At 34.9% G+C, this 15,225-nt stretch overlaps 1 protein-coding gene across 1 annotated transcript; it reads left to right on the plus strand.

Moving 5' to 3' along the window:
- The first annotated feature begins 13,787 nt into the window (after positions 1–13,787).
- LOC131856797 (uncharacterized) lies at positions 13,788–14,627 on the plus strand. The gene has a single exon (XM_059208723.1). The coding sequence runs from the start codon at positions 13,788–13,790 to the stop codon at positions 14,625–14,627; it is 840 nt and encodes a 279-aa protein (XP_059064706.1).
- Positions 14,628–15,225: the final 598 nt, after the last annotated feature.

The following is a 15,225-nucleotide window of genomic DNA, read 5'->3' on the forward strand; positions in this document are numbered from 1 at the left end:
CATAAATCTACAAAAAATATAGATCATTAGCCAAAAAGGCATTCAACAATGGATATAAATAGCATCACACACATATAACATTAAAAATATTTCGAAAGTGAGCATTTTAAACACTACAAACATGAGTTTTTATTTGGATTGTCAATCACTATTGGAATTAATTTTTAAACAAGCACAATTTGAAAATGTTATGACTATATATCTTCCTCTCATATGTATACCTTAGCATTTTGTTGGTTCTAGATATTAATATCACTTGAGAATAGGTGTTGCACGAAATGGCAAATAAGAATGCACATTGCTTTATATTTAAATGATCTATGAATTATACATACAATAGCAAATGGAAATGGAAATGAAACCTGCATCACCATAAACTATGATCTAGGTTTTACCTTTTTGTTGGTAATAATATTGATAACTTAGTTGAGAACCATGACTCTCCCGATTAAATGTATCTAAACAAGAACATGTGGTGGGAAACTATTAACATTGAGACAAAATTAGAGGAAGATCAAACCAATAAACAAATAGCAAAGATTTTCCAAAGAGAGAATGTCAAGACCAATACCACAAAAATATTTTTAAAAGTAAACATATGCTCATTAAAAATATTTTACTTAAACATCATACTTTTAAATAGTCAAAAAGTTGATAACAATTTTACACTAATCCTCAGCAAAAGATAATAAATAACTGTCCAATTCTTATTAGCCAAAATTTTCATTATTAAAGTGGGTAATATTTAAAAATATCCAATTAAGAACAGCCCAATTAAGACGTTGCCCAACTCAATGGAGGCATGAGGTATGAAAAACAAGCAATTTTTGCAGTTTTGCTGGTGTTCCATTTTCCATCAAACGCATAAGACTGTGTTTCGTACAGCAGGAGATTTCCATGTTGGGTCGATTTCAATGGCATGGGAGTTTGTCCACAGATAAAATTACGTCCAGTAGTGCTGGTGGAAAGAGTGGTTAGTGGAGACCCCTCAATATGGGAGATGGGATATAGTTGGCACGATAAACGACCAATACCAACAAATCAATATAAAATCATTGGTGTCTAGTCCTGAGATGATAATATTATAGAGTTTAGTTTTGCTTGTGTCTCTCCGTATAGCAGCTGCTACACTCTGCTTACTCTGAGATCACTCTTTCTCATTCTCCCCAAGTGAAGTATTTTAGCAAAACCTTATAAAGATCGAGCTCATATCTGAAGGCACAGTAGCTATGATAGAGGGAGAAAAGTAAAAGTTGAGAAGTGAGTGTAATATTTTGTGAACCATCCAAAAGAAAGTCAAGTCCTCACGAAGAAGAGAGGCGTGAGCTATCATTTCAAACATGGGTCTTTGTAGATTGCTTGTTCCACAGTCAGTTTGGGTTATAATCATCCTCTATACTTTCCTCTTCTTTGTTCAAGTTGCTTGGGCAGAGAAACGAGGTGGTTTTCATTATCATGCACTGAATATCAGGTTTGACGTTTTGTTGCCCTTCGTTGTGTATGACGTGTTTTACACCATGTGAGACTACACTATTATTGTTATCATATGACGACGTATGCAAAGGTACTCTCTGTTATGCTGCTTTAAAGTAATGTCTGGTTGTCAGGGGAGCGTGGATATTTTCTTCCTGGCAATGATAAATTTGGTGTCTTCTCCAGCAGTCTTGAAGTAATGAGTATGCCAGGCAGTTCTGTTCCAGCACATACTTCAATGTGTCCTGTTCCATGGCTTCCTGTCCTTGTCATATTTGATGAGCGACTCCTTTTCGATCAAGTTAAACAGTTATTATTGCTTTTAGCCACTTAACTCTTGCTTTTTCCTATCATTTCCATCTCTATTCAGAATTTCCTGTTTCTGGAATCCAACCCTTACAACATTTATGGTACAATGGAAATTGAACTCTAACAAGTCATTTTCCTTGGTGTTCAATCTGAAACCTAGTCCTTTAACTATTGCAACTAGCTTAATTACATCCACACCTCACGGATAGCAAGAAAATCTTGGAAAATTAACACCCCTTTAAGAGCATTACGTGGTGGATGTCATTGAAATATATGTTATAACAGACTGGGTATAGATAGGTTTGATAAAATTAAATATTAATAGTATAATATCATCTTAGAGATCATAGGAGCATAAATACATATACCATTTATCCTACACAATAAGCATAACTTAGAAGCAATTATAAAAAAACAAGGAAACTTGGTACACATTCATAAGTTGGAACCAAAAAATGTTGGAGTAAATCAAGACTCTAAAGCACAAGAATAAACTTCCACTAGTGAAACAATAAACATAATAAGATATTGCCATATAATATGAAGAGTGTGTAACATGTACATAGATGCCATGTGTATATACGTAAGGTAGGACACAAACTATGACTAACCTTCCAAAATTGGAACACTTGTGTGCTTACTCAAGATAAGTGTTTTAGCAAGTGGAAAATATTAATGCAATAGTTTTCTCAAGTGATGAGCATCCGTGTTTCAATGGTATGAAGTGAGATAAAATCATAGCCTAAGTAAACTTAAGCTAGGTGTGAATAGGTCAATCCTAGAAAGGTGATTAGCTAGCTAGGTGTATAATGACTCAATTTACACTAACACCTCCCTTAAGTGCAACTTAGGGAGTAATGTATGCATGACAATTGAAGGTTAGAAAAAGGACAAATGAAAACAAAGCAAAGAAATAAAATGACTGATCAAATTCTATTTGATGATCAAACCATTACAAATGTCTCTTATTTATAGAGGTCTTGGAACTATCTAGAGGCAACACATTCAAGGCACATGCATGGAAAAGGATTGCAAGTTGATGGGATAAATTTCTATCTTAAATATGTTTGTTGACAAATAGAAGCTTCTACATTAAATGTTTAAGTTGAAAGATGAAACTTCTGTAGGTGGATGATTTTGTGCAAGTGGACGGTGTGGGAGAAATTAATGTCAACAAACTCCTCGTTAATTTTGATCACATATGCTAATTAATTGAATATTCTCCCATTATCTAGACAAGATGGGTCCAAGCTTAAAGCCTTATTAGGTATCCATTTACAACGCTTACACTATAAGTTTTGTTGAATTGGGCTCTAGTGTGCTATTTCAATTTTTTACTTTCCCTCATCATAATCGCCTTGGGTTCTTTATGGCTTACCCCTAACTAATAGGATTCTCAAGTGGTTTCTAACTAATTACAAACTCTTCTTACAAATGGTGTCTAACTGACCATAAACTTTAGTCTCAAGTGGTTTCTACTAACCATGAACTTCACATACTAGTGGTTTTGGCTTACCACCAACCTCAAATACAAGTGGTTTTAGATGACCACAAACCTCAACTGCAAGTGGTTTTAGATTACCACAAACCTCACATACATGTAGTTTTAGATGACCACAACCTTTAAAAATGGTTTTGGATAAACATGGACACCTCTTAAGATGAGGAAACTAACTTATAATGTACACACTTTCAGATCATCTATTCTCCTTTTGTGCCTACATTGATTATTGAGCCCATATAAAAAGCGATCCATCTACCGAGATACATGGGTAACCAGCTGATCTACTTGCTAGTTCTATAGGAATCCTTTTCATCTACATGGTTCATCAATATGTTAAACCAAAAACTTTGGGTGGTTGTTCATCAATATGTTAAACCAAAAACTTTGGGTGTTGGGTATAACCAATCATGCACCCTCAACAATTAATCTGATACAAGAAGCATCCTTTCATTGAGATATGCTACCTATGCTCAGGGATCCTAGCTTTTGTGGGCTCTACGGCCTCATACACAAATTTAGAAGCAGAAAATATCACTTCTTAAACATTTGCAAAAAAAACACAATTCTATTGCTTAAGCTCAGTTACATTTCAATACCATGAGGAATCTTTATTTTACCTCTATTCTCCTCCTTTATAGTAATCTTAACTATATTTTGACAATTTTAAACAGATTTGAAATAGATCTTCACACCTTCATTCCTTTTTAAGATCTCTTTTGACTTCAGCTACAACTAGCTCTTCTAAAATTAACCAAAATATATGCAAATCTCCTCAACTTGAATCCAAACTCTTTCTCTTTGACTATTGTAGCCAATAAACTAGTCTAGGTACTGCAACCAATCCTTTGATGGAAGACTTTCTTAATATGAACACCATGATCTTTCTGCACTTCTTATCTTTAAATTACAAACCCTTCAATCTGCCTTAATGGTCTCCTTTCTTTGACGTCTTCCCACTAAGCTTAAATTCAATTTGTGGGACAAAAACATGGCTATGAACCTCTTGCTGGGTGATTCAACTTCCTCAAATCTGCAACCTTTTGGCAGCTTTTTCTCCTCCAGTGCACACCTTTTTGGTGATATCTTTGTCTTTAGCACCAAAGATCCTTTATAACTTTCTACAGCTTCATCAGCTTTGATTAGCAACAAATTTTCTGGTAAAACTTCCTTGAGGAGGAAACTTCAATCTTCAACGATTTCTTTCTATCTATGATTTCCTCTATTATCTACTTAACATCATAGAACATGACAAATAGCTCGAATTCTCTCACATAGCTTTTAGTTTGCTATAATCTTCTCCTTTCAAGGAGGTGGCTCAACATATACAGAAAAAACAACAATCATTCAAACTTTGGAACCATCGTTCAACTGCTACAGTAGTTTCGGACCAGCACTTGCTTTAATCAATGCCTTCAAACATTAGCATTCCCTTAGATTCTTTTGGCATACACTTCACCAGATTCTTCTGGCTCTTCAGGATCCTCAAGATCATCTTCCGTCGACTATGATAACAAACTGGAGGTAGAGTAGAGAAAAATAGAAAAGACAAAGAATTTTATTTGATGCTCAAACCATTACAAATGCCTCTTATTTATAAAGGTCTTGGAATTGTCTAAAGGCAACGCAGTTAAGGCACATGTATGGAAAAAGATTGCAGGTGGATGGGAGCGGATGGGAGAAGTTTCTGTGTTAAATGTGTTTGTTGACAGATAGAAGCTTCTCCATTAAATGTTTAAGTTGACAGATGAAACTTCTGCAGGTGGACGGTTCTGTGCAGGTGGAGGGTGTGGGAGAAACTATTGCCAACTGCTATAATGTTGTAAAATAAGAGATTTAGTTGAGCAACATATTTAACAACTTTGGTAACTTTGACCTCAGATCTCTGCAACGCATCTCACTCACATCTCGCTTTAGAAATGACTTCAAACAAATCTCTTATTTTACCCTTGGATAAGAGACTTTGGCAACCTCCTTGTCTTTTTTCAGTCCATCATTTCTTTTGCTTCATTTTCAGCTTCGTTAAAATTAACCTCCAGCTTGGCAGCCACAATTATGTTGGTGAAGGGCTTGTCATAGATGAATGGAAAGAGTAGAGGGAAAGAAAATGAATAAAAAAGCCCTCAGGCAATGGTCTCCTACCAGTTCTTTGTGTTTTCATTCAAGTTGATAAACGATCTCTAATCCTAAAGACAAAGGTATCACTAGTCAAAGGTAGAAGGAGGAGATCATTGTAGCTAGTGTATTGCTGAGGTGCTTCCAAAGAGTTGCCGGATCATATTAGAGGAGGTTAGATTATATGAAAAGTAAGCCAATGTTAAGAAGGTGTCCGTGTGAAGAACGCTTGAAGTTTGTGATTGTGTGGCCAAAGAAAAGACATACGTAAGGAAAGATCATTGTAGAAATGGTCAAAAGAAAATGCCGCTATTGTTGAAGGAAGTGAAGAATCCTTCTCTAGAAGAGATTGCAGTCAATTGTTAGAGGAGAAGATTGCAGAAATTCTCAAAGTTGTTGTTCGTAGCAAACACTGCCACCACCAAAGTCTGCCAAAGAGCTACCATTGCGAAGAAGATTATAAGTTGTTGAAAGGAAATGAAGCTTCCCAAGATTGCAGCCATTGTAAAGAGGCATAGAATTAAATGAGCTCGCAGTTGAGCCAAAGATTGATTGTAGGAAGTTTGATGCCACAAAAAGGAATGAATGCGCTGTCTGCAATAGAAACTGCTATCATCAATGTTTGTTGTTTCAAATGGTAAGTTGAGGTTGTACAGTTTTTTATTGCTTTGACAATAGAATTTATTGTTGTCAGAAGTAAAGAAAAACTATGTCAAGCCATTCTCTAGTAAAAAATGTAAAGTAGTACAATCACATCAAGAGAAGATTGCCAAGATGTGAGAATTGTTGTTTAGAATAAGGAAGAAATCATAGCCAAAGAAAAGAGGCACAAGAAATTGAAAGTAAAAACCATTGTCTTGTAAGACATCTATAGATAGTGACTTTGCAAGAAGTTACAGATTGAAATGTTGAAGGTTTAAAAGACTGTCACAATAGGTAGAGAAAGTCAAGAGAGAGATATCATTAGACTGTAGAGATGGTTTGAATCTATCAAAAAAAGAGAGATTTGAGTCTGATGACAAGACAATAGTTATTAACAAAGGAATTTGAAAATGCTAAAGCATATGTGATTGGAATTAAGGAGAAGTGTTGGATTAATTTCAACAACAACCGGTCTGAGCAATCGCCTTCTTCACTACCTACTGACAATGAATTTGACCGACAATGACCGTTGCGTCATAATTAATTTCATCTCTGCCAAATTCAGATGACCGTTGACAAATTCAACCAAATTTGTCATGATGTTATGGTGGAGATTCTCTTTAGCATTTGGAAATACAGAAAATTTGCAATTTATGTTAATTACTATATTGATTAACATATCTCATTTTTTTCTAAAGAAATTATTTGTTCTAATGTGTTGTTACAGTTCTAGGTTCAAGTTAATAAAGTTGCAATGGAAGTGGCTCAATTTCAAGTTCTTCTCAACCATTGGGGAAATGCTCTTGTTCTATGGCCAAAGTTCCCCCTCCTCTTCGCTAGGTTACTTGCCTCCTCTTGGGTGTCAACGAAGATAAAAGCATTTTTTCTTGTGGTAGCCATGCTACTCACTCATAAGCTTCTCCTTCACTTGCTAAAGGATATGAAAGACAATAGGGATGGTGTTCCCTGCTCTTCAGCACTTCACCTCTTCACCTCCCATGGGGACTTTTGGGTGTCCTATTAGTAGAATTTTTAATTGGTTTGACTTCAACAATTTTCCTTGTTAACTCTTGCTATTCTGCTAGCTTGTGAAGAAGATAAAGATAAGGATGATGAGGGGTGCGACCCTCCAATGGATACTTTCAACTTCTCTAATCTATAGCGTAAACCAAGTGATCAAAACCACCCTCCCCCTCTGCTATTGTTGTTGCTACTTAACGGTTGTTTTTATTATGTTTAACGATTTGGTCATAAGTCCCATATAGACTTTAGAAGTGTGATTTCGAATCCACCTTATTTTTATGAGTATTTGCAATATTATTTTAATATAAATGATAATGCCGACACTTTTCATAAAAGAATAAAGAAAATCATCAGTCGAAATGGAAATGATAGGAAAAACCACGAGGCAGGTAGAGGAAAGCAACAATAACGGCTTAACTTGATTGAAAAGGAGATCTGTCAACAAATATATGAGGGTCAAAGGGCAGGAAGCCATTAGAAGTGCGTGCCGGATCAGAAGAGCCTGTACCAAGCAACACATCTTTAGTTCAAAACTGATAGAAATATCAAATACGTTCCCACGTTCCCCTGACAACCAGACTGGGTTTTTATGCAGCATAACAGAGAGTATACATGCAACGTCATATGATGACAACAATAATGCAGGCTTACACAGTTTTATGCGTTTGATGGAAAATAGACAACCAGTCCTTCTAGGGTCTTTTTAAATGCAAAACATGCTCGTTGTTTTTCATGCCTCATGCGTCCATTGAGCTGGGCAACATCTTAATGGGCTATTTTAAAATATTACCCACTTTAATAATGAAAATTTTACCTAATAAGAATTGGACAGTTATCTTTTGTTGAGGATGAAGTGTAAAATTGTTATCTATTTTTTTGACTACTAAAAAGTGTGATGTTTAAGTAAAATGTTTTTAATGAGCACACATTTTCCTTTTAAAATGGTTTATGTGGTATTGGCTCTCACTTTTTCTCTTTTAAAAACTTTTGCTATTTGACTGTTGGTTTAGTCTTCTTCCAATTTTGTCTTAATGTTAATAGTTTCCCACCACAATCAACTTTCTAAAACTTATTGTTTTTCTACGCTTTTTCTTTTTAGAAACATTTAACTGCTAGAGTCATGGTTCTCAAGTATGTTATCAATATTACTACCAACAAAAAGGAAAAACTAAGTCATAGTTTATGGTGATGCAAGTTTTATGTCCATTTATATTTGCTATCTTATGTGCAATTCGTAGATCCTTTAAATAAAAGTAGCATGCATGCATCTTGTTTGACATTTCCCATAACACCTATTCTTAAGCAATTTTAATAGTTAGAAGCAAAAAAACTAGTAAGGTATAGTGATAAGAGGAAGATTTATATATAATTCTAATATTTTCAAATTGTGCTTGTTTAAAAATAAGTATCAATTGTAAATTGACAATCTGTCTTCAAACCAAATAAAAATCCACGTTTTTAGTGTTTAAAACCTTCACTTTTAAAATATTTTTAGTGTTATTAAAGGAAGGATCCTACTTATGTCCATTGTTGAATGTCTTTTTGGCCAATGATCAATATTTGTCATAAATTTAAGTTTAAAATATCTATATTGATGCTTCGTGATATTTTCAAAGTTTGTCTTAAATCTATTGTGATTTTTAGGATAAACAAATCTTATAATATTTTTAATGATTTTGATGTAATTAGTTAGTTTCATAAAATAAATAAGCTACAAGTTGTAGATTAGAAGAATACACTATTATGATACTTTCTAAATAAAATAATAGTACCTAGACAAGCTCCTTATAGATTAAAAAAATATAATAACATAATGCTATATAAATCAAATACGAGTACTTGAAAATTAGAACAAAAAATATATTAAAAGTGAATTTTTTATACTACTACCAATTTGAATCTTAACTAGCCACCTAAAAGTTAAAAAAACTAAATTTAATATAACAAAGATTTTTTATAGCATTAACAAAAAGCCACTTCTAGGGAAAAAGGAAATCAAATACTTCTCTACAATAGTGAAGAGAATAGAAATTGATGGAGTAAAGATGAGTGGAAACTAGAGAGATTGAAAGTATAATCAATCAAACTTTGGTTATAAATTGGATACTTCTCTTAAGTATTTGAATTTTGATAACTAGGAAAACAATGACATTATTTAACCCAAATCAATTATCTCACAACTTATGAGAGGTATCTAAAATATAATCTTTAAAGATCTTATAACAAGGAAATTCACGTTTAAATTATTGACATTTGGAAAATTAAAGTCTTACTCTTCACTTGGAGAATATCCTCAAATGTATCATATCTAAGTATTTTGTACAAAAGAACAATACTTATCATTTCCTAAATTTATTATAATAATCACCTGATAAATTTATTATAATAATCAACTTATCAGGTGTCATTATTATAATATTTTAATAGCAATAATGTAAAAAAGATAAATCAATAACCAACTACAATATTTTATACATTCTTATGTTCCTATATAAGATTATCATATCTATCATTATTCCCTTGACAAGATAATAGATAGGAGATCAATCCTTAATGGACTATTCAATAGCATTATTATATTTTTATATCACAAATTACTATCATGATCTAATGAACATGCAGACACAAATATCAATGATAGATGCACCTCAATCAATGCTATTTGGCAAACACAAATTGTATTTAAATATTCTATTCAACTTATGGAATTACATCTAGGTGCTTGTTGTGAAGAAATATGATTATTAACCATTTTACATAGATTAGTTCACATGATAAGAATATTAGGTTCTAATTCAACTAGAATTATTTAAATTATCCATATACATTTCATATTTGGTAGTAATTAGTTCTAGATTCAACGCCTAAAAAGGATCATAATATCCTACTAAAATAATAATATTTCATATTTCTATTAGAATTTAAGGCAACAATTAACCAATAAATAAAGCTCCCAAAAGGACATAATCATAATAATTCCTTAAATGTGAGATTTTCAACTAAGACCTGTTAGTTAAGATATTTAACTATTTATAGCCTAGAGATAATCACTAGTATCATGGAAAATGTAATACTCAATATGGTGAAATAACACATCCTTAAACCTAAACCCCAAAATATCACAAGCATTGATATTAAGAGAATAAGCTTATTGACATAATAACTAGATATACGATAGGTTTGATTTTGTTAGATATTGAATCTTTGCATTCATGTGTTAGGAGAGAGAAACTTTGTGTGTTTACATTGGTATATAAATAAAAAGACCATATTTAAATTTCGTACACATGCTCATTACAAATATATCTCATAAAGATAGGATTATATATTATATCAAGATCACACACTATTGTGAACACTTGTATATTTAGATTATATACATCACTTATGTATTCTCATTCTCACATTATATATTCATCATCTATTTTGTATCTCTCTTAGTTACTCCTTATTACAAGTTTTCTCACCAAATTCTTCCCTAATATTATATATCTCTATGAGACTTTTTTATGCCTATTTTAGCATAAACAATGAAGACTGAAAAGGGGGGGGGGGGAGGGTGAATCAGTCTTCACTAGATTCTACAAACTTAACTATAAAAAAAGATATGATAAAGTGCAACAATAATAAAGATAAGAAAATTAATAAAACAACACACAACACCAAGATTTTGATGTGCAAAACTCAGTTAAGGGAAAAACCACGATGGGAACCTACCCATAGTAAGATGATACTCTGTAGTAGTATGTGAAAATATTACAATGGGGAATGCACATGCATTCAGGAACACTGCCTAGACCTCACTGCTCAAATACAATGACCTAGAAGGATACAACCCTCAGGGAAGTCTCGCTGACTTACAACAAGATTCAGACTACAATCTAGAAGAAATGAACTGCAATAATAGTATCTCCAAATGCCAGATGACAATTCCGGTTAAGTACAAATATCTACCTTGCAACATCAATCTCTCCTTGATCACAACACTAAAAGATGAATACTTGTTTGCACACAAACCTCTCTCTAATAATGCAGACACAACTTGGATACCTAAATTACATGAATAAGACACATATATATACAATTCATCAACCTTGATAACAATATTAACCTTCTTAGATAATGGCGCTCAAGGTAGGGTTTCATGTGATGCTTCTACAGATCTTGGTGGGTCCCTTGCAGGTTCACAGGGAACTAGCTTAAGATCCCCTGGATTTTCTGGCACTAAGGACAATTAGGGAGATGCGAAGACTGAAGATGATGGGGACCCAAAAATGGTTTTTCAGGTGGACCCAAGGGATGGGCATCCATCAAGGGTTCCCCCTATCGATTTTCCTTGTGATATGTCTTCATCATGGGTTTCTTAGGTAGTCCAACCTATCACGGTGACCACGAAATATGCTTTTTTAGTTGGTGCCATGAATAATCACTGGGCAACTTTATTTGGGGTTAAGCCGACCGGAAAGTCTTGCTTTCCCCCTATCTCTGTCACTTGTGATAAGGTGAGTGGTAAGGTTTCTCTTTCTATTCTCGACCAGGTGACTGACCACAACATTGTTGTCATGGTGCTCACCCTTGTTGGAAAGTTCTCTAGGCCTAGAACCAACATTGACTTGATGAGGATTTTGTTAGTCATCCTAGAAGATCAAAGGGTAAGTTGAGGTTTCGGCTCTCCCTCAGGGTTTTTTCTCCTTTGCGTTCTCATGCATTGAGGATATTCCAACTATCCTCTGTGGTGGCCCTTGGATTTTGGGGAGGTCTTCCTTAACCCTTAAGAAGTGGAGTCCGAATATGGACTTGTCTGATGCCTTTTTTGAAACTATTCCTGTTTGGGTCAAGTTGTTGAGGCTTCCTCTAGAATATTGGCATGAAGATATTTTCAAGGGTATTGCTGGAGTGTTTGGGGAACTACTATCCATTGGTCTAATGGCGGTTGCTAGGAAAAGAATGGTCTATGCCAAGATTTGTGTGGGGGTGTCTAGATCTAAGGACCTCCCTTCATCAATTGAACTATTGTCGAAGATGGGAACATTAGTTCAAACTATTGAGTTTGAATCATTACCTTTCATCTGTTTCTTGTGCAAAAAGGTAGGCCACTGGGCAAAGAAATGCCCTTAGAATACTAAGAAAGATTCCAACAAATGACCTATTCTCTGGAAACCCAAACTTGTGCACACAGAAGCTCAGAACAAGCAGGAAGATACTGTGCACCAGAAAGGGCCTGATGGGAGCCACAAAATCAATAAGGAAAATAATTTTCAACCAAGCTAGAACAATGAAGTGAAAGAAATGGATCAGGAGGAAGACAATAGAGAGAGTATCCATGAAGATCAAAACCTTGAGGTTAAGGATATGGAGTAGAAGATTATTCCTGAGGAGGCCCTTGTTCAGGATGAAGAAGAGATAGCTAAGGGGAATGTGGTGGCTGTAAATGAAGAAGAGCAAAAATTGGTAGATGAATTGGAGGATGGAGAACTTCCACCCTCGAACCACTGTAGATTCAAGGATATGGAATAATTTACCTTCAAAGATCGACAATCTTCTTCGGTTCTTGGGTCATCATTCGGTAATCTTGGGTTCAGTGATTTGAAGAAGATCCTTGAGGATGACTCTTCTTCACAACACTCTATCTATGCCTTCCCTGACTTGGACTGAAATATTGTTATTTCGGACACCTTGCAATCCTTGATGCTTGATGACTCAACAGGTTTGGAGGGAATTGAATTTGACGAAGAAATGAGCTATACTAAGGTAGTGTCAAAGAAAAAAAAGTCACAGTAGAAACTTGGAGTCACTACTCACAACAAAGGGAAGGTGGACTGCGGGCCACCTTGAAGTGCAGGGAGAAAATCTAACAGGTGGCAAAGAGAGCAGAAGTGCATGCCAAACATAGCGGATGGATCATAGGAAATGATCCATGATAGTCTGTTTAATTCTTCTAGTAAGAAATGAAGATCCTTTCTTGGAATATTAGAGGCCTTAACAGTAGTCATAAACATGACATAATCCATAATATTGCTAGGGATCATAGACTGAATATTTTACTTATTCAAGAAACTAAAATGTCAAAAGATAAAGTGGAGAAAATTAAGTTTTTTAAATTTTGTGAATCTCAAGGGAGTAGCTCTGATGGGGCTTCTAGGGGGGTTGTTACTCTCTGGAATACTCAGTTCATTCAAGGCACTCCTATCTATCATGATGGTAACCATGTGGCTACTCTATTTAAACACTCAAGGGATGGGTTCTCGTGGATCCTATCCAATGTGTATGCTCCTAATAACAAAGTCTGTAGGAAGAAATTTTGGCTAAGGTTTCTTCTCTTCAAAGTCGTTATCCTAACATTCCTTGGTTGGTGAAGGGGGATTTTAATACCCCTCTTATGGAATCTAAGAAATTTAGGGGATCCTAGATACATAATGATAGCAAACAGGACTTAGCCGACTTCATCAATGGTTAGGGTCTCATTTATTTAGACTTATATGGAGTTTTCTTCACTCGGTCTAATCATCATGTTGGAGCTGAGCTAATTCAAGTTAGACTTGATCGGGCCTTGATTTCAGTTGAGTGGATCCAACATTATTTTTGTTCTCTGAATTCCATGGTTAGAATCGGATTTGACCACTTTCCTATTTGTTTGATGGTTGAGCTTAAGAACGACCCACGAAGGAGGTTTCCTTTTAGATTTGAGAAAATGTGTCTTTCCCACCCAAACCTTTCCAATAGCATGAAAGATTGGCGAAATGTTCAAGTGGATGGTTATGCTATGTTCCGCGTTGCTAAAACGTTAAGGCATGTTAAGGAGAAGGTTAAAAAGTGGAATAGAGAAGTCTTTGGGGACATCTTCATTCAAAAATTTGCACTTCAAGAGGAGATGAGCTTGATCCAGGATAAAGTCCAAAATGAAGGTTATGTGAATAATAATTTTGCTAATGAAAGTGAGGTTCTATCCAAATACCACAAAATTATAGCCCAGGAAGAGACCTTTTGGAGGCAGAGATCCAAATCCTTATGTCTTAAGGATGGTGATAAAAACATCAGATTCTTCCACATCTCTACCCTTAAACATGGGGCTGCAAATAGAATTGGCCACCTTGTGAAGAATGGGAGAAGAATAGATAATGAGGATGAAATAAGTGGAGTTGTTGTTGAGTTCTTTGCTGATTTTCTAAAGAAAGATACTTTATTAGACTCAGAGGCTCAAAATATGTTGGTTGATATCATACCTAAAGTCCTATCTGATAACCAAAATCATAATTTGGCTACCATTCCTTCAAAGGAGGAAATTAGGAGTGTTGTCTTTTCTTTTGATGGTAGTAAAGCTCCTGGCCCTGATGACTTTCCTATGTTCTTCTTCCAAAACTTTTTGGAAGTTGTGGAGAAAGATGTGTCCAATGTTGTGAAAGAGTTTTTTGGAGCTAGATCCCTACTGAAGGAACTGAATGCAACTTTTATTGTCCTCATCCCTAAGAAGCAAGGGCTGATTCTCTGGATGCTTTTAGGCCTATTAGCTTGTGCAATTATTTCTATAAAATTATCTCCAAGGTCCTTACGTCGAGGATGCTGAAGATTCTTCCTCTTCTGATTTCTCCTCAACAAAATGGCTTTGTGCCAGGGATACAGATTCTTGACTCCATCATCATTGTTCATGAAAAAATCCATTCACTTTTGGAGGTGAAGTCTCAAGGATTTCTGCTAAAATTGGCCATTGCTAAGGCTTATGATAGGGTGGATTGGTGCTTCTTAAAAAAAGTTCTTCATTCTTTTGGTTTCTCTGGTAAGGTCATCAGTTTGATTTTGCAGCTTATATCCATCGCTTCAACTATAATTATTGTCAATGGATCGCCCTTGCATTTCCTTATAACCTTGAGGGGACTAAGGCAAGGTGATCCTATATCGCCTATTTTGTTCACTGTAATGGTAGAAAGTTTGGGAGGATTCATTCATAAAAAGGTGGTGGAAGGATCTTTGAAAGGCCTCAAGATGTCCTCTGCCAATTTGATTTTCTCTCATCAACAATTTGTTGATAATACCATTTTAATGGGAAGCTCCTTTGTTGGGGAAGCCAGAGTCATTATATTGATTCTCTGCCTTTATGAAAAGGCTTCTAGATAGATGGCTAATAGAATCAAGAGTTTTATCTACTTCATTAATACTCCTGAGCA

The sequence above is a fragment of the Cryptomeria japonica genome, chromosome 7 (assembly GCF_030272615.1).
Source record: "Cryptomeria japonica chromosome 7, Sugi_1.0, whole genome shotgun sequence".
NCBI classification, from domain to species: Eukaryota; Viridiplantae; Streptophyta; class Pinopsida; order Cupressales; family Cupressaceae; genus Cryptomeria; species Cryptomeria japonica.

Coding starts and splice junctions, on each gene's coding strand:
- LOC131856797 (XM_059208723.1), top strand. CDS start 13,788: ATGAAAGATTGGCGAAATGTTCAAGTGGATGGTTATGCTATGTTCCGC.